The 19584-nt window shown below is 37.8% G+C and overlaps 2 protein-coding genes across 2 annotated transcripts; one reads left to right on the forward strand and one right to left on the reverse strand.

Moving 5' to 3' along the window:
• Window positions 1–69: 69 nt before the first annotated feature.
• LOC137257998 (huntingtin-interacting protein K-like) lies at window positions 70–850 on the forward strand. The gene has a single exon (XM_067795527.1). It carries the CDS (start codon window positions 113–115, stop codon window positions 473–475), a length of 363 nt encoding a protein of 120 aa, XP_067651628.1. The 5' UTR covers window positions 70–112; the 3' UTR covers window positions 476–850.
• A 7536-nt stretch (window positions 851–8386) lies between these two features.
• On the reverse strand, window positions 8387–19136 carry LOC137257762 (chromo domain-containing protein cec-3-like). Its single transcript, XM_067795183.1, has 5 exons — window positions 19045–19136; window positions 16167–16316; window positions 15618–15896; window positions 13890–14125; window positions 8387–10457 (listed from the first exon to the last, which is right to left on the reverse strand). The coding sequence occupies exons 1-5, from the start codon at window positions 19075–19077 to the stop codon at window positions 10301–10303; spliced, it is 855 nt and encodes a 284-aa protein (XP_067651284.1). The 5' UTR covers window positions 19078–19136; the 3' UTR covers window positions 8387–10300.
• Between the last annotated feature and the right edge of the window lie 448 nt (window positions 19137–19584).

Consider the following 19584-nt stretch of genomic DNA (forward strand, 5'->3'; position numbering starts at 1 on the left):
TCTCCCATGGCTTATCTTACAAGTTTAATTTAGGCGGACGCGCATTGTCTGTGTGAAACCAGTCAGATAGGAACCGGGGAGGTAAGCGAGAAAATCTCGCACATGCTCCAACATGGCGACGGAGGAAGAAAACGTGGAAATGGAAGAGAATGAGGATAAGAAGGAAGGCAAATCAAAGAAGGTTGCCAAACATGACTCAGGGGCCGCCGATTTAGAGAAAGTGACTGACTATGTCGAAGAAACAGAAATCTCCGCTCAGAGCATCAGTGATGCCATGCGGGTTGTGAATGTCAGTAAAGCTAAGGAGGCTTCTGAAAGACAGGAACGAGAAAGAGAACTTTCGAAAGTGAAGATCAACAAAGATGACGTAGATCTAATTGTAAATGAAATAGAAATTGGCCGAACACAGGCGGAGAGGGTTCTGAGAGAACATAAGGGGAACATTGTGGAAGCTCTTGTTTCACTTACGAACTGATACAATTCCACATTTTAGTAAAAGTTTGACCACTTGCAACTCGCCCAAGAACATTGAAGTTTGCCAGTAATAAGACGCTTTTTGGAAGATCTGAACGAATGTCGTCCTTCACGAGCAAGTTCATCAAGCCTTTATAACCAGTCATGAACCTGAGCTAATGTCTTAGTTCATTTTGTTTGCAACAGCATCATGAACAGTGTGTGGAACATGAAGAAAATAATAGAGGCTATATACTCAAAGAACATTGAGTAGAACTATGTGTTGAAGCATGTAATTTGCTGGTATTTGAAACTGTACAATACGTACTTGTGAGACTCACCTTCATTGTGATTTCAGATCTTTTTCATCTGTGTAATAAATATACATAACTTATAACTGAGTATTTTTTATATTTTTTTACATTTTCGAGATTTTTATTTGATCTGTGTGAAGTTGTAAACCTGCACAATGCTTAGTTTCTAAAGATTTGTTGTAATTTTGCATATACCTTTGTTCTCACAAAGAACTAGAGGCACCCAAGTTTTGGTCACTGGTATGCAGACATGCATCTCTGATGTGCATACACCAGTTATTCAGATCCTTGTACATCTCTCCCACCAAGGTGGTTTGAATCCTGTTTTTCCTGAGTACATAAATAGTCTCGGCAGTACAACTGAGAACCGATGATGTGTCAACCCAGTCGGCGTATTCTGAATGTAAGGACATGTATATTCATGCATAGATTAGATTCTTTGTGGTTAAAGAATTCAGTATATACTTGTTATTTGTCACAAATGTTCAAAAATCCATTCTTCTCAAAAAGTTTTAATTAGTGATGTCAAATTCTGTGTATCACTTAAAAAGAACAATATTATGTGAAGACATATGTAATAAATCAAAGTTCATTGTGATGTACCGCACAATACCAATGGACAATACTTGACAAATGATCATTCAGATAACTTCTTGTCAAAACTGAAATGTAAAAAAATCATGAAAAATTCATTGTGCCTGCTCAAAAATCTCTACCTGGTACCCCCATCATTTGCTCACAGTTTGTTTCTAGGATCGTTACTCTCTTCATTAAGAGCATTGCCAAATTCTGAGTAGAGTTGCAGGAAAGACAAATGAATGTCTGGTTTTGATCCCTAGTTCATTACACTTTGGCTAATGTAAAGTTGCCCATGTTTTAAGCACACCTCTGCCTCTATATGAAGTTGCCGCAGTCAGCAGTAAATGTTGTGCTCCTTGACAGTGATATGAAGCAATTCTGTCACTATGCATCAAAATACAGATTTTCAAGCACTTGGTGCACATCATGCTGTTGACTGAATGCCTCTTTCCAATCATTGTCAAACTGAGGCCCTGTAGAAGTTACCCAATGAGATGTGTTCAGGGATATTTCAGTCTTTATATGTTAGATGATCTTGAATATGTGTGGATATCATCAAAATTTGATCCTTAGTTACCTTGGAATAACATATTTATACACAATAAGTGTTAATATTTAGGTAGGCGAACTAAGTATGATTTTGTAAAAAGTTCGTACAACTTGCACAAAAAAGTGCAGGTTGTAGAGGGCCCATTAGTTAAAGGTACCTCAGTTACATTCCTTAGCCATGCCATAAGCTGAACATTGGTTTGAATTCCCTAATTAGTCAAAATATGAGACATTAGTAGCCTTGTAAAATGTTTGGATGATACACCATTACATAACTGAAATCCTTTCAACAGGCTGGATGATGTGTTATGGTTTCATGTGACATGGGTGACAAAGTGTTGCTCCTATCATTCAGTGTTCATTTTGCATGTCTCGTTACTTCAAATGTCATAGTTTTATGTAAATGAGATTTTGGCGTTTATTTACAGAAAGTTATGCAGAATTTTGAAAACATAACTTTTGGGAAAAGGATTCTGAATAAGAGCCACTATGTCATTTTGTTTGGTGATGTATTATTGAGACTTTACACTGTCACTTATGATACAAGCTTTTATTATTCACCACACCGAAGACCCGGGTTCGATTCCCCACATGGGTACAATGTATGAAGCCCATTTTCTGGTGTCCCCCGCCGTGATATTGCTGGAATATTGCTAAAAGCAGCGTAAAACTAAACTCACTCACTCATTGTATTGTTCACAAAGTATTCTCTCCTAAAAAATGGAGAGTTAGACCAACTTATGTTACCAGTTGTCTTTCCTGTCCCACAAGTTACCTGTTTTCTGCTCTGTGCCACATTTCTGATACTTGAGTGATAGTGTGACAATAGACTTTTGGTACACGGGGAAAACTGTTGAATGAGTGAGTGAGTTTCCTTTTACACTGCACTATGCAATATTCCAGCTATATGGCGTCGGTCTGTAAATAATCGGGTCTGGACCAGACAATCCAGTCATCAGCAGCATGGGCATTGATCTGCACAATTGGGAACTGATGGCTTTTGTCAACCAAGTCAGTGAGTTTGAACACCAGATCCTGTTAGTCGCCTCTTACGACAAGCATAGTCGCCTTTTATGATGTGACAGTAGAGTGATAAAGTGTGTAACTGGTGAACTAGTCAATCCCACTGTGTTGATAGTGTGACAAGCATGTGTAATTGGTGAACTGTTTAGTGATACAGTTCGGAGAGTGTGACAGGCTTGTGCATTTGGTAAGCTCTTCTGTGCCACAGTTTGGATATTGTGACGAGCTTGTGTATTTGGTAAGCTCTTCTGTGCCACAGTTTGGATATTGTGACGAGCTTGTGTATTTGGTGAGCTCTTCTGTGCTACAGTTCCAAAAGTGTGATGAGCTGGTGAACTGTTCACTGTAACAGTTCTGATATTGTGACAAGCTTGTGTAACTGGTGAATTGTTCCTTCCCACAGTTCTGATAGGACCCAAGAAGATCTGGGTTAGAAACCCAGGTGGTCAGGTGTGCTGACTTGGTTGACATGTCATTGTATCCCAATTGCGCAGGTCGATGCTCATGTTGTTGATCCATGCATTGTCTGGTCCTTTGTTTACAGAGTGCTTGCATATAGCTGGAATACTGTTGAGTGCGGCATAAAGCTAAACTCACGTAATTAGTTTTGATTGGGTGACAAGCTTGTGGTACTGGTGATTATTCTGTAGCACAATCCAGATCTTCAGATAAACTGTTACTGGAGAACTAATCCATCCTTCAACTATATGGTGCGTAAGTACTGTGCATGCAGATTGTTTACTTGTGATCTTATCATTAGTTGCACAAGGTTTTCTGTGTTTCAGCACATTGTCATAAGAATACCTTGCAAAGAGTAGCTCATATCAACTGCTGCATTTGAAGGCTAAAGGGAGCTAACTCTAAGTGTTCGTGTGTTATTCTCGCTTTGTAATAGTTATCATGGAGAACAATTTATTTATGCTTCATTATCCACAAGAAATATGTATTAGGATAATACAGATATAAAATATTAGTTCAGCATTCTCAGATAAATGACAGCCTAAAGTGATAAGAAGCCATCTCCCAGACTAGCTGTTAAAAAGGATAGGTTAACTGTTATGTCTACACAAATTAGAAGATGCTTCTAGATAAATGTCACACTAAGATGACAGGAACCTATTGTTTTGACACAATATGTAATAAGACAAATCTTTTGTGTATATAGTTTAAGATAATATGATCCAGCCACAAGATTATCTTACTCATACTTTCTTCATTAAAGTTCAACCACATTTTGGTAAAATCACCTAGATACTGTCAGTTAAAGAAAACAAGTACAAAATGAACATTAGTTTGCCCGATCTTGGGTTTTCTAAGAGTCAGGAACACAATTATGACCTAATGCCTGGGGTACTTGGGGAAAATTGTTGAAATGTTTTGTAACCACAGAATTTACTGAACTGAAAAACTAACTTAAGCACACATGTATAATGAGGTCATACTTATTTATTATCATGAGAAGGAGCAAGCATGCAAAGTTTCAGCTTCATTGCTCAAGCAGAAAATGTAAGTGATCGGTTGCTATTTACAAAGTTTTGGCATATTTATTTTTTCCAGTTTCCATGGAAACAGTTCAGACTTAGTCTCAAAATAGAGGGAGAGGGTTCGTTTCCAGAGCACAACTGGAAAACCATTTCATATCTTACAACAGATCTTGCAGATATACGAGGGGAAGTCAATATGTTCATAGAACTCGATATAAAACAGAACACAATGGTTGTGATATTGGTTTTATTTTTCAATATAGTCTCCCTGAACCTCGATGCATTTTGCCCATTTGTCTTTGAGACTGTCTATGCCCTTGAAATAGAAGTCTTCAGATTGGTCCCTCAGCCACGCCTCTGTTGTTGCCTTGAGGTCATCATCATTGGCAAATCTTGTTCCACGCAAGTGAGATTTCAAATTGCGAAACAGATAGTAGTCGCTGGGGGCCAGATCTGGACTGTATGGGGGATGGTTTAGTTGTTCGAAGCCACATTGTTGAAGAGAAGCTTGTGCAACACGGCTCTTGTGGACTGGTGCATTGTCGTGGAGAAGCATGACACCAGCTGTCAACTTCCCACGCCTCTTCTCTTTGATGGCCGCTCTCAATCTTTTCAACAAGTCAGCATAGTAAGCCCCTGTGATCGTAGTTTTAGGTGGTTTATAGTCTATGAGAATCACACCCTTTGAATCCCAGAAAACGGTTGCCATGATCTTGCCAGCAGAAGGTTGTGTTTTGAACTTCTTGGGTGCAGGAGAATGCTTGTGCTTCCACTGCATGGATTCTTGTTTGGTTTCGGGATCCCAGTGATGAATCCAGGTTTCATCCCCAGTAACCAGACGAGCATGAAAGTTATCAGGATCAGCGTTGTAGATGTCCAACAGCTCACGACTGGATTCAACTCTCTGGTGACGATCATGTGCATTTAGGTTACGAGGGACCCATCTTGCGGATACCTTGGACATGTGCAGGTGTTCATGGATCACTGTGCAAACACTTCCATGTGAAATGCCACACTCTGAAGCTATCTCGTCCACCTTTATTCTCCGATCGGACATAATTAAGCGTTGGATCCGGGCAATTGTATCTTCTGTAATGGCTTCAGAAGGTCTTCCTGACCGTGGGTCATCTTCCAAGGAGCTGCGACCTCGCTTAAACTCAGCTGACCATTTTGCCACAGTGGAATATTGAGGGGCTTCCTCGCCATACACATTGATCATGCATTTGTGGATTTCGGTTGCATTCACACCTTCTTTAGTGAGAAACTTGATAACTGCACGAAACTCAGTTTTGGAGGTTTCCATGATTTGTGCAGGGTAATCGTCTTTTAAAGGCTCTAACTCTCAAGTAAATGCTCGAGGAAGGTTGGGTATCAGTATACAGAGTCACAGATGAATCAACTCAATAATGACACCAATGACAACATCACCAAGGATATATCAGCACCCACTTCTATGAACTTATTGACTTCCCCTCGTATGAGACAGATTTTGAAGTGGTGTCTTTTGCTGTTTACAGATGTATGGCATTTATATTTTTCATGAATTGCATGGGAACAATTCAGACTAAGTCTAAAAAGACATTAAGTAACTGTCAGATGATTTGTCCTTTCAAATATGTGGGAACCGGGATGATATGTTATCTTCTGATGACTCTTGTTCCTAAAGGGTCAGATCCAGTGTTAAATTTTTCCAGCATATGAGACATATGGAAAAACCTATTTATCACCATACACAGCCATTGGTTTGAAAAAGGGAAATGAAATGCACTTAAAACTGTGTATAAGTATTTTGATATCTTTTAAAATTTTAAGCTGATTTGCGACACTGCTATCTCTGAAACATCGTATTGCTGTTCAAGTGGCTACGGGGTATGTGGCTCTGCTGTTAATTCTGCTTTTAATTATCCCTTGCAACAGGTTTTGCAGATATGTTAAAATGGCCTCTATGAGTCAGTGCGCCGGGGGATATAGTCACCGCCTCGTCTGTCTGTCCGTCCGCCGTCTGTCCGTAATCAATTTGTTTCTGGAGCATAACTCAGAAACCGTTCAATATTTTCAGATCAAACTTGATAGATATAATAATGTCAACCTATAATTGTGCCATTTGCTGTTTACACAGTTTTGGCATTTTTATTTATTTATTTTTTTTTTCCATGGAACATTTTGGTGTTAGTTTGACGGTGGGAGGGGCTTCGTTTCTGGAGCAGAACTCAAAAACTGTTCAATATGATTCTGCAAAGTTTGGTAGATATGTGTGGCAGACCACAAAGTGGTGCCTTTTGCTATTTGCAGGTTTTAGTGATTTATAATTTTCTTGGTTGCAATGGAAATGTTTCTGACTCAAATTGGCAGGTGTTTCGTTTCCGGAGCAGAACTCAAAAACTTTGTAATATCTGTCAGTAAAACTTTCTAGATATTTGTGACAGACCCCAAAGTGGTGTCTTATGCTATTTACAGATTTTTGTGATTTCTCATATCTTTTACCAGACCCTTTTACCAGATATGTGAGACAGATCTTGAAGTGGTGCCTTTTGCTGTTTAGATATATGGCATTTATATATTTCATGACTTCCATGGAAACGATTCAGACTTAATCTAGGAAAACATCAAGTAACTGTCAGATGATTTGTCCTTTCAAATATATGGGGTCCGGGGGGATATGTCATCTTCTGATGACTCTTGTTTTATATGATCTTTAAAACTTCTCCACAGCAGTGATGACTTCATCTGTCTCAAATTTGCAGGCCTTGAGAACAGATTTGAGTTATGAGGCAGACGTCAGAATGGGCAAGACCTTGAGGATGAGCTGGGGGTGATGGGTCGTGTGAACAAGCAAATTGTCCTCATGGAGCTAGACACTTCAGTGAAGTTTACCTGAGTGCTTTTCTCTGATCTGATCATTCAACCTATGCAATTCATCAGTATAATATGTACCATTTATTGTGGAGCCCATCTTTACATATTCTATCTTGATTACACACAGGTGGAGTCCTAGAAAACAGAGTCCATGATTTTGCCACTGGAAAACTTTTTAGGTTTTGGCAATGTCAAATGCCTCCACTGCATACTTTCACTTACTGTAAAAGTGATGATCCCTGGTTTCATGCTGAAAAACAGTAGAACCCAAGAAAGCATTTGGATCTCTTCACTAGTCATGAAGCTGACGACAAACCACGACTCTCTGGTGTTAGTGTTCTTCAGATAACATTCTAGGCACCCATTGGGCAGACACCTTGTTCATTTGCAGATGTCCATGGATTATTCATGTCACTGATGTTTTGCTGATGTCATGTTCAGTAGCTCATTGTTACTTGCCTGTCCTCCATTTTTGTGATGACAGCAGCTTCAGTTCTATCTTTGGTAGTCACTCCATGTGGGTCACTCGTTTGCCTGTTTGACTGGGCTATGTGAAGAAGCATTGTTCATGTTTATGTCATGATGAATTTGTTTTGTAAATGAAGGTACCTCATAATGCCCCTGCATTCAGTTCTTTCCATTTTGAGAGCAAATGGTAGGGTTATGCTGTTTGACAGTTACCTGCATATAAGAGAAAATTAAGGCATGTGGAATCAATGTTTTGCATGTCAAGCTCATGCTTAGGTACTGTTCTAGAAACAGGGTGAGTTTTGTCGAGTTTGTGCAATTTATGCAACATGAGGCCAGAAACTTTTGTGACACCCCTCTTTGTACTGCTGTCCCTAGCCAAATCCTTGATGACTGAAGCAGTGGTCATTGTTGCTCTTTGCTAAATCGCAATGGGCAGATATTCCCTTTTGAAAATCCATGTACAGCTTGTATTCATTATGTCAAGATATAAGGGATATTATCTAATTGTTTGATATGAAAACTTGAGTAGATTTAACAGTTAACAAAATAAGTGCGTTCTCAGTTGCACTTCATCACATTTGATTTTTTGTGAAGTACAACCCTGCTGAATTAAACAAAGGATGGTTCAATTCAGAAGTAAAAACAAGACTCAAGAAATTACAAAGTTGTTTTCCTTTATTGGTATACATAGGTACATCTATGTTACTTAACTGCATATAGAGATTGGGTGAAAAAGTGCTAAAAATGGTTAACGATGGGATAGCTGATAAACACTTCTTAGCTGCCCATTAGTAATGCCACATGTGGCAGCTGATTTGTTGCACAGGGTTTTCAGTTCATGATTCTGTTTACAACTATAAAATGGTTTTGATCTAATATCCACTTGCGATGCGCACTGTCAACAGTAGGCAGTATGTAGGGAGAAGTAACAAGCTATAACCCAAACCACTAGTACTTGCATACCCTTTGTATGCATTGTCTGAATACTACTGAACACAGTTTACACAACACATGAATGAAAAATCTAGTAAAACCAATGAAGTTAAATCAAATTGTTTGGCACAGTATTCATTGAAAATATAGATGATTTGGATGAAAAATGAAACTGAACATGAAAACCAGTGACAACATTATGACCAAAAGGAATTACACTAAATAGTAAGACTACACAGGATAACCTTACACAATGATGTAAAACATTTCAATGTAAAGGTAAAAGTTTCAAAACGTAATACATTCATTTCATGAGAGAAGTCTTACATAAAAGAACACATAATTGGTTGGAAAGTCCACTTTTAGTGACTGAATGAAATGAGAGATGATACTGACTGAACATGACAAACTGAGCAAGAACATGGTCATCAGGCAGCAGCCAACCTACAGGATATGAACTGTATGGCTGCAGCAATGTCAGCACAGAAAAAGAGGATCATTCTGTGAATATCTTCTGCAATGTACCAACTACCTACATACATAAAGTTCAGTTGGTGAATATCTTGTATATAACTCAGTGGAAATTGTCATACTCTTCAGTGATTTTCAAGAACATTTCATCTCCAAACCTTCTAACGGTACAACAATTACCTTTAGTACAAATCAGAAAAGGTTTCTTTTACCCAACAGTAATCATCATTTGCAAAGTTAATGCTCATATTTGTTTCAGTATTTCAACATCGGTTTGTCCTGATTCTGCCTCAGTGTATCATGTTTACAATTGTTGAATGCTGCCTATTTCAAAGAAATACATAGGTAGCACTTCTGATTTTGTACACATTGTACTTGTAAAGCAAAAATCACATAAAATCTAAAAATGATAATCCAGACACTACATAAATACAGCAATACTGTGATAAGTGTAAAATGTTAGAGCTAAGACTAGATCAAGTAAGAATGCAAGAGTCTTTAAAAGCCTATTCTAAGTACACAGGCCAACAATGAACATCATTTTCATACCTCCTATACAAAGAGTCATCACTGTACAAATTCAATATCCAACACTGCATTCTAACTGATGCTAGAAAGGGATAAAAAAGAGAGAAGTTTTTTCATATCAATATTTCACAGAAACTAAGTCAGGCATGAATGGAATCTTGATTTCGACATGTTAGGGGAGGTAACTCTTTGGTCAGTGCAAGGTTAGAATAACGGGAATGTTTAGTATAGAAAAATATGGAAGATCTTAATAAATCTCCCATGAGTTTACACTTTATCTGGTTCAATACATAAAGATCATGGTTTTTTTGACATAATAAGAATATAGTGACCTGTTAAAAAGATACTTTTAAAAAACATAATACTATGCCTAGATGTCAGAACCTATCAATGCTTAACAGCACTAGAAGATACTAGATTTGAGATTGAAGTATCAGTGCAACCATAGTCAACATGAACTTCATGACTGCAATTAAAAAAATGAAACTGCACAATTTCACAATTCCATTCTTGATTTCCTGTGTTGTGTAATTGAATGTGGAGATGCACACCTTTGCCTGGTGTAGACACTGTTCCTTCTATAAGGTACACACATCTACGAGTGTCTGCACTAGAGGCCTCTGTAGAGCACTCCTTTGTCTAGTTGGTGGTCACCTTCTTCCAACTGTTGCGAGTAAAGTTTGCTGCTGTCTCCAAAGCCCTTGCCGATGATGCTGTGACAAACTGCCATGCAGCAACAACAGCTCCGACTACAGATGTGTATAGACCAACCAGAAACTTCCACATTTCAGATGGGCTGCAACAGCAATTTGTGCTTGTATGTGAAACAATCCTCAACCATGACCATGAACGGATATTTCCCAAAACCTTTCAAACAAGGCCTATATTCTGAAGGTATCTACTATGTCTGTTACAATGCACTCCCATATTCGGTGAATCGAACCATAGCCATTCATTAATTCAATCCATTATGCAAGGTTACCAGAACAGAATATGAATGAATATTTACAATTTTTTAAAAAGAGCATGTCTTACTCGAGCTCTTGTGTCTTTTTTCAGTGTGAGATATGCAAGAATGGAATATGTACTATCCTTACAGTAGTGCAAATCATGTTAGTTTGCAAAGGCTGCACATGGTAGTTTGGCCTACAACTATTAGTCGATTACATACTAAATTTGAGTGTTATGTCAGATCACTGGTTATTACTATAACAAATTAACAGTCAGCATAGGGGTTCCATATTGTGCATCAATCACTTAACTACAATACAGTGGAAGCTGTCCAAACCAGCAAGCTGTCAACACTGTCATAAAATCTCAGGCCCATCTGTGGCTTGTACATTGATCATCAGGTCTACAATCCAGCACATTGTCTAAACACGCAATTTCTTCAGTCCCAATGACAAATTTCGACAGATTCTACTGTATTGCATTTGTGTATTTTTTACCCAATCATATTCTCCACATAGTGGAATATCATATTCGCCATGTAGTGTATTTGTTGCAGCCCTGGTATCTACCAGTTGAATGATAAATGCACCAATACATTTTCAGTGTATTGTAACCACAAATGTTTGTGATCTTGAACTAGTACCCTAGTCATTACAAAACGAGTGAGATGTTGCCAATAATACTGACCAGCAGGTGAGATTAACAAAAACAACCCCCCAACCCCCCCAAACTAAAACACTGTCCAGACTAGTGTAATATTTCAGATTATATTTGTGATATCATTTGTGTCCCCAGCTCCAACAAGGGCAGTGTCACCTAGGGTTGAAACGGTATACTGCAGCATTAGCTGAATGGCAGTATTTTGTCTTAGGTTCTGTATACCATAATATAATCACCAAATTCGGTATTTTGGGTTTTTATACCGTCATTTTATTTACCTCTTTAACCCTTTTCTAAAATGTCTTGAAATTCAATCATTTCATCACAATCTATGCATTTCTTTACCTACGGTTGCTATTTTCTTGGAGGTAAGTAAGATCGCCCTAAGTTGCCTATGTAGAAGAGAGAAAATACAGATACCAGATCAGTAGCTGGGTTCAGTTTCTTTCTCAGTTACTTTAAATGAACATTGAAACATGGTAATAACTTATAGTAAAAGACAACTTTATCATAAAGACATGCCACCAGCCGAGTAGTTGCCATATTTGCTCAGATGCAACACATGTTTTGTATAGCATGTAAACATGTCATCCGAAAATGCATGTTGAAAAAACTCATAAGAAAGCTAGCTATCTCATACGTAGCATGTATCCAGACACATAACCCGATGTGTTGAGCCTATGTTAATTAATATTTTAAATTATATTCGTAGAAATCTGCATAATACTAACATGATAATATATATCATCTCAACTGAAGCAACTACATGAGACACACAAATTTTCTGGCAATGATATAAATTCTTAAAAGTTATATTTTCAAATGAATCACAGGTAGATTGGAGAGAACCATTTGTACATAGCTAGATACTATTTCTGGTTTTGTTAAATAATAGCTAGCTCAACGGGAAGGGAAACTGAATTATCAAGTGATGCGATGTTTAACTGCAGGTTTACTACACACATATTTATTTTCATTTTCAAAGTTTGTTTCTTCACCTCCAACGATACGACGTAGTTTTGATTGGTACAATACATGAAATCTTGCTGAAATTGTACACATTTGTGAATAATCATCGTAGGTAGCTACATCTACATAACATGTGATAGGCCTTCAGCAACCCATGCTTGCCATAAAAGGCGACTACGCTTGTCGTAAGAGACGACTAACGGGATCGGCTGGTCAGGCTGGCTGACATGGTTGACACGTCATCAGTTCCCAATTGCGCAGATCGATGCTCATGTTGTTGATCACTGGATTGTCTGACCCAGACTTGATTATTTACAGACCGCTGCCACAAACCTGGAATATTGCTGAGTGTGGCGTAAAACTAAACTCACTCACGTTATTTTAATCAACACATATACATTGCTGTGAGAACATGACTGCCCATGGGTTACAACTGTAAATATATATACAGGTGAAGATAAATGGGATGTGGGTCCATGGAATATATGATTGTATGTAAGGGAGTCGATGGACGACTGTAATTATAGATATGGATCTGGTGACTTTACCATCAGTTTTTAGAATCACGTTTTTCTTATTGTTGTTACCACAACAAGCAATGTCAGGACAATAAACATTTATATACAATTATCGACCAAGGAAAAGAGGAAGCAGCTAAAACACTTCTGTTTCAAAATGGAGAATGACATTTTTTAGTGAACTTTGAAAGAAATTTTAAATGAATGATAGTTTATCAATACTGCCGAAGGACTGTGAATAGTCTATATGCTTAACAGACTGAAACGAAAGTAAGACAATGATTTAGATCAATGACAATGATCAGTCATACAGTAACTGTCTTATGACAACTGTTGTGTCAAATTTGATAAGTTCTGATTTGTGTATCGTGCATTTAAAACATGAATGTTTCTGGAACGTAGTGGTGATTTCATTGCGGTAAATCTTAATGTGATGATAGTGACTTTTAATCATACTTGGCTAATTGCTATTATCACACAGCTGTGAGCTCAAAGGTTACAGTGATACTAACTTTTCCTATCTAATCATAAAATGACAGTTTTGTTCATTCAAAATAGCAAAGATTATGATTTATTATTTCCATGTCATTAAAGAATGTAAAGTTTAGTTCTTATTGTCCTTTTTCCCCTTCTTGCTTCATGCTAATATCTCCTATACTGACTGAACTGCACTGAACTAAAGGCCTGGTACCGCAATATGTACAGACCTGTGGTAAGAGCTTACCGTTTCACCCCTAGTGTCACCAACCTGTCCTGGTGACATACAGATATGCAGCCAGAATATTCATAGTACCTATTTCACAGGAGCAGCCCTAATGGATGTACTTGTTTCATCCATCCATCAAAACCACTGTCCACATGACCACTAATTCATTCGAGTAATTACCTAAATATACACTACATTACACCATTCCATAACTTCAAACGATGCTTGACTGGCATTTTAAAAGATGCTATTTGATAAGCATAGAGATTTTTCTGGGTTAATAAAATAAAAAGATGTAACCCAGAAAAATATATGTATTTCAAAGCAAGCTGACTGCAAGTAATGCCATAAACAATCTTTGATAGCCAACCCTCAACCCCTCCATTCTCAAAGTCAAACCCTGATAATCTGTGAGAGCACATACCTGCAGTAGTTCTCCACAATGTAGCTGAGAACAATTATGGAGACACAGACAAACAGAATGAGGACTGCTGTGTCAGCTGTCTGCCATAGTGTGTACAGGCTGTTGCCACTGCCTTCCTTTGGCTTGGCAGCAACAAGCTTCCCATCAACTTTGTCCTCAACTGTCTTCACCTCTGTCCGTGATTGTACAACCCGTGTTGTCTTCACCTCAGTTGGCTTTGACTCATCTCGTATTTGCTTAATCAGAAACACAAGAATTTTTATCAGTCACATAAGACTATCAAGCCGGTGTTAATTAGATTAACCTTCAGGGTTATGACTGGGGTCTGATTCCACACTAAGGTAGCACTGACAATTTTTTTTCGAGGTCACACTACTATCCCTCCAAACTGCAATTACCCACCTCAAAATTCAGATGAAGCATTTCTATGTTTACTTCTAACATTTTAAAGCTTCAGTTTTCAAAACAGGCAAACTGTTAACCTGATACTATTCCCATTTGTATTGATGTTTATTTTCTTTCTAGTGCTGAAATATAACACTTAATTTCACTACTTTGTCATGTGCAACAGTTTAGAGATTGTACAATATGCTTATATGCATAGTTAAGCACACAATAACATAATTAAAATGATACTGTTTATATGTGAACTATTTGTTCAACAGTACATCTCCTACTTCCAATACTGATCAGAATAATGCTATATGTCGGCTTATGATATTGGACTAATTCTGATGACAGAAATTCCATACGTATAAATTAAAGGTCACATGCAACCAAAATATAAAAACATAATTAAAACACAGTTATCACTTATCCATGAAATACAGAATGCATTGCTGGTTAAGAAAAAACAAATTAAAAAAATTATAAGTGCATAACCGCACAAAAAAAGTGCAATAGTTTGTACTTGGGTTACCTCCCTCAAAATAATGCAGCCACAATACCGAACAGTGTGTGCTCAAGTGTAAAGAAGCCTTTTCATTGACCATGGTTCCAATTGCCGATGTGCTTAGCCGGTTCTTTGTTTATGGCGTATAGACTCGATAGGTGTTAATTTCAAACTGCATGTGGTCAGTGATTGAAGTTATGCATTGCATATTGTCATTAGCAAGAGAGGCATGCAGACATTCAAGAGTCAATAATCCAGACATTGAGTTTTCTCTTTGTCAGAGTCTGCTTATCACAATCAACATGATTTTCTTTTCATGTAACATGCAGATTATTTACTTTCTTATGTACACAACCAATATTAGAATAGTGCTCATGACCACATACTCCGGGCAGGCATACTGTTTCAAGCTCTGCGAACCTATTCCCTGTGCATGCGTTATGAGTGAAGCACAGCATAGATGTTGAAACCACTTTTCCCCCCAGCCCTGGGGGAAAATTAGTTAATTGTCTGAACACTGATTTCGCATGCTGTTTTTCATTGCGTTTTTTTTCAGCTTTATAGGTTGAATTGGCATTTTTGATTATTTGTTTTGGTAAGTGCATACCGAAAGGTATCAGAATCTCCAAAGTTGTGTTTTACGTTGAATGTGACTTTTAACAAGGCTTTGGAGATCTGGAACAGTTCCCACAAAAAGGATAAAGAAGACATTCTTGTTTCTATTAAAACATCTACAATACCATTCTAGGACAACCTTTTTGTTCAACAGAAAAAAGTTCAAGTTATTCTCAAGTTTGTGAGAACCCGAAAGAACTCACAAGGAATGGGGCACTCACCTTTACAACTTCCGTTGTTCTTTCAACTCTGCCTGGTGTTCGGTTTGTAGAAGATTTTGTGACAACTTCTGTTCTTCTTGACTGTCGTGGTGGAGTTTCTGGTTGTTTTGCTTGTCTACCCCTTGATGATGACCGCGATCTGGATCTAGGAGTTCGACTGCGGGCTCTTGGGGTTCGTGAGCGACTGCTCTTTGACTTTGTTGTTCTACTTCGGCTGGTGGATCGTGACCTTGACCGTGATCTGGACTTTGTAGACTTCTTCTGAGTTTTCGATGGTGCCTGGAAAAGGATTTAAGATTGACTATGATAAAGTAAATAGGACTAAAACAGAAACAACTTTATTCAAAAAGGAAAACAAAAGGAAAAAAACCCCATAGCAACCCACATAAAATCGGATGCATTTGACAAAAGCGTCATCCATCATAATTCAGATACAAGTATGCAAGTATGCAACGACCTACAAATGAAACCAAGGTCTTACACAAGGCCCATTTCTAAAACTAGCTCCAGAGAACTTATTTCTTTGACTTGACACACAAATCCTCCTACCGTAAGCTTCATATATGCAGCCATGGCAGCTGTACAGTTGGAGAGGTTCTTGAGAGGTTCCCAGCTGTCCTCCTCCTTTCCAAACCCTCGCCATCTCACCAAGTACTCTACAACACCCTTCCTCTTCCTCTGGTTCAAGATCTGATCCACCTGCAAGATCAATTCTCTGAAATTGTTTGTGTTGATGGATTGACCTAAAAATGTATCATGCTTCAACAGGATTGAATGATCATGACAAGTAACATCCTCGTCTATTGATCATGTTGATGTTCAAAATATGTAGGGATTCTCATGATGACTATGTCTTGATATGATTTGCATCATGATCCTTATTTCACAGCCATTGTCACAAATTAGTCAATTTGAGTCTTTTAATGACAGACTTTTCCTAGACTGGATCTGTATTTTTCCGGCTTCGGCTAGGTCACAGTAGGTGTCTAGATTAATTGTGCCCAAAGTAAGGCACTTTGACAAAGATATTTTTTTTCGCATGCATGCATTTCATTGCCATGATAGTATTGGTTACGAAAACCATTAACTGGAAAAAAAATGGGCAAAACAGCTTAAAATTAGTGATAACATTAAAAATGTATATATTTCGGTTATAATTGTTCACAAGTCCTCTGACAATCGACAGTGGATTTGGTTTCCAAACAGTAACAAAAAAGACGAAATGGCCTTCAGTGGGCATGGTTAAACTAATGTTTTCATGCTGGTAATTACACTTAGTATCAGCTTGACATGAAGTTCAATATTCAAAAATAGCACAGTGGGAAACCCCTAAAATGAGTTCCACACATTGTACTCATATAGTGATGGGCATTACCAATACCCTGGACCAGCCATGTTGATGGCAAAGATAACCTAAGGTGAATAAAAGATGAAACATTTTGTTTCCATCCAATGATCCATGCCCACGTGGGGAACAGCAGGATCTTCAGAGTCATGAGTAAAAGCTTAAACCACTCATGTAGATACTGTTCTGTTTTACTTCACAGAGTGTGTGACCCTTGAGGGATATTTCACGTATTGTCAGTGTCCACCACAAAATACATTTCACTACTAAACAGAGATATTTATAAGAGCAAGTGTGTCATACGACTTATATGAAACAAGTGGGAAATTTTGTATTTGGAGCCTCACTCAGGCAATACACATGATGCATAATTTTGCATAAGGTTCGTATAAGTTGAATGAGAAACTTGTTTGAGTGTAAATTTCTTTATGATAAATTTTATTCCTGTACATTTGTGCAGTGAAACTGTAAGTATGACATTCCTCTTTTATGATGTTCAGTAGTCTGATAGATGTCACAGAAAACAAAAAACGGAAACAATACTGAGTGTACAAAAACACAGAACAGGTGAATTTTCACAGAATTCAAACTGCAAAGTGCATTTATTTTTGTGAGGTATTTGGATATTTTTTTGACAGTAAAACAAGGGTGGAAGAGGAGCGACATATGTGTTTAATGATTCAGGATGGAAAGTAGCAAACATAGAACGCAGGCACATTCACAGATGTGAACATTCACAGATCTAGTGCACAGACGGTTTGCTTTTGTTGAAAAAGAGAAAGAGATAGTATGGAGTCTGAAAGGTCCTTTGACCTTATCGGTTTGGCACTGGTGATGTAATGTTACATGGGACATAAGCAATGATGTGTTTGTGGGCATACTTCTGTTAAAGAGCATGAATTTCACATAATGAAAACATGAAAACAAAGTCATCAATATAGTTATGACATTAAATCCTCCATCCAAAGCGGAAGGAGAATACTGAAAATACTTTATTACGAAATCAAAAACTAGGGTATGGGCAAGCATGGGTTGCTGAAGGCCTATTCTACCCCGGGACCTTCGTGGGGTGCTCTGTAAAAGAACACCATTACCAAATTCAGTCAAAGTTGTTGCCATGGAAATGCAGAAATATATTTTATTCACAATTCCAAAACTACCAAAAGCCTTAGTACACCATCAGATCTATGTACGTGTCAAGTTTGGTTTATAAATAGAGAACAGTTTTGAAGTTCTCCACAGGTTCAGTTTTGTGTGAATTTGCACTTATGGTCTCCTTTAAAAATCAGCCATGATGGATGACTGGATGTGATAAAATAACTGAGATTCTGCATTATCAAAATATTATGGTTATGTAACTCAGAAACTCTACTAAACACTTAATTAATAAAATGACATTATCTTCTATATACGAAATCCCACACAAATATCTATGAGCAAAATGAAACTGAATTTGTAAACAGTTACTCACACTACAGCCAGAAAAATATATGATGCAAGATCAAATTTTTCCCTTACTTATAATCATGAAAATCCCATAGTAACACGACAAAAATGCAATTCCTAATTCCTTATCCTATGACGCGTTAACTTGACCTTTACGGTTGGACTAACCTCTGACATGCACTTTTGATCACCACCACCACTCTCTCCGCGCAGGTGGCTAGTCGTTAACGAAATGCATAGCACATGATCGCGAGAAGCCCCATGTTTATGCGCTTGGCTTGTGAAAACAAGGTAGCGACATCCTCGATAAGGTAAAGCGTTATTAGTATCGACTTTCAGATGATCTTTGATTTGATCAGATCAACAACACAGAATACATACACAGCTACACCGTCATCTGATTAACAGTCACTATCCTTGTATTTCAAAAGACGCTTCTTTTGTTGACTTTGTGAAGACACAATGCGGAAATCGAAACCACATACTACTTCGTCGTAAACATTGACATGACTACAACGTAACTGGAAATGATCTACCGAATTTCAAACAATACAATGTAGAAATAACATAATAGCCATATATGCACGCTGACTGACAGCAACATTTGTCCAAAAAGTATTGAAATTAACGGTTTACCTCGTAAGCACTTTCGCTATCTGAGCTCGCCATTTTTGAAAGTACCAGACTCCCATGATGCACCGCGCAAGAGAAGTAATTCAATACATGGTCGCAACAGCCCTCGCTTGTCTTTCATTTTCCCCTTGGTAACAGCTGAACTCCACACAGATAGCTCGAAATGAAATAATATATATTTATTCTAATGCGGTTTCAAAATGATGTATTTATATGTCCATGGCTGGTATGCGACATATCGAACAACGCACGGCAATTGATATTATATTTACCAATAGAGAAATTCCAAATATATTTCATCCTTGAGGCAGGCGTCGTGTTTTTTTTAGAGCAAATGTGTATGCGGGTATTTGTACGGGTGACATGACATTGTTCTTGGGGTATAATTTGGATCATAAAAAAATCTTAAGGAAATAAACAAACGCAACACAATGATATGGTTTGATATAGTCGTATTAGAGCTCGACAGGCCATACCATCCAGCATTCGTATTATTAATTCATCAAATGTATTCGACAACGACTAGTTTAGCCCCTATACCTT

Source organism: Haliotis asinina, chromosome 12, assembly GCF_037392515.1.
Source record: "Haliotis asinina isolate JCU_RB_2024 chromosome 12, JCU_Hal_asi_v2, whole genome shotgun sequence".
Taxonomy (NCBI): Eukaryota; Metazoa; Mollusca; class Gastropoda; order Lepetellida; family Haliotidae; genus Haliotis; species Haliotis asinina.

Bases quoted from the DNA above. Each gene is read 5' to 3' on its own strand.
- LOC137257998 (XM_067795527.1), top strand. From the start codon at position 113: ATGGCGACGGAGGAAGAAAACGTGGAAATGGAAGAGAATGAGGATAAG.
- LOC137257762 (XM_067795183.1), bottom strand. From the start codon at position 19,077: ATGGCGAGCTCAGATAGCGAAAGTGCTTACGAG. The intron at 15,897-16,166 runs GTAGGAGGATTT...ATCCTTTTCCAG, and splicing joins CTGCATATATGAAGCTTACG to GCACCATCGAAAACTCAGAA. The intron at 14,126-15,617 runs GTGAGTGCCCCA...TTTCTGATTAAG, and splicing joins GAACAACGGAAGTTGTAAAG to CAAATACGAGATGAGTCAAA.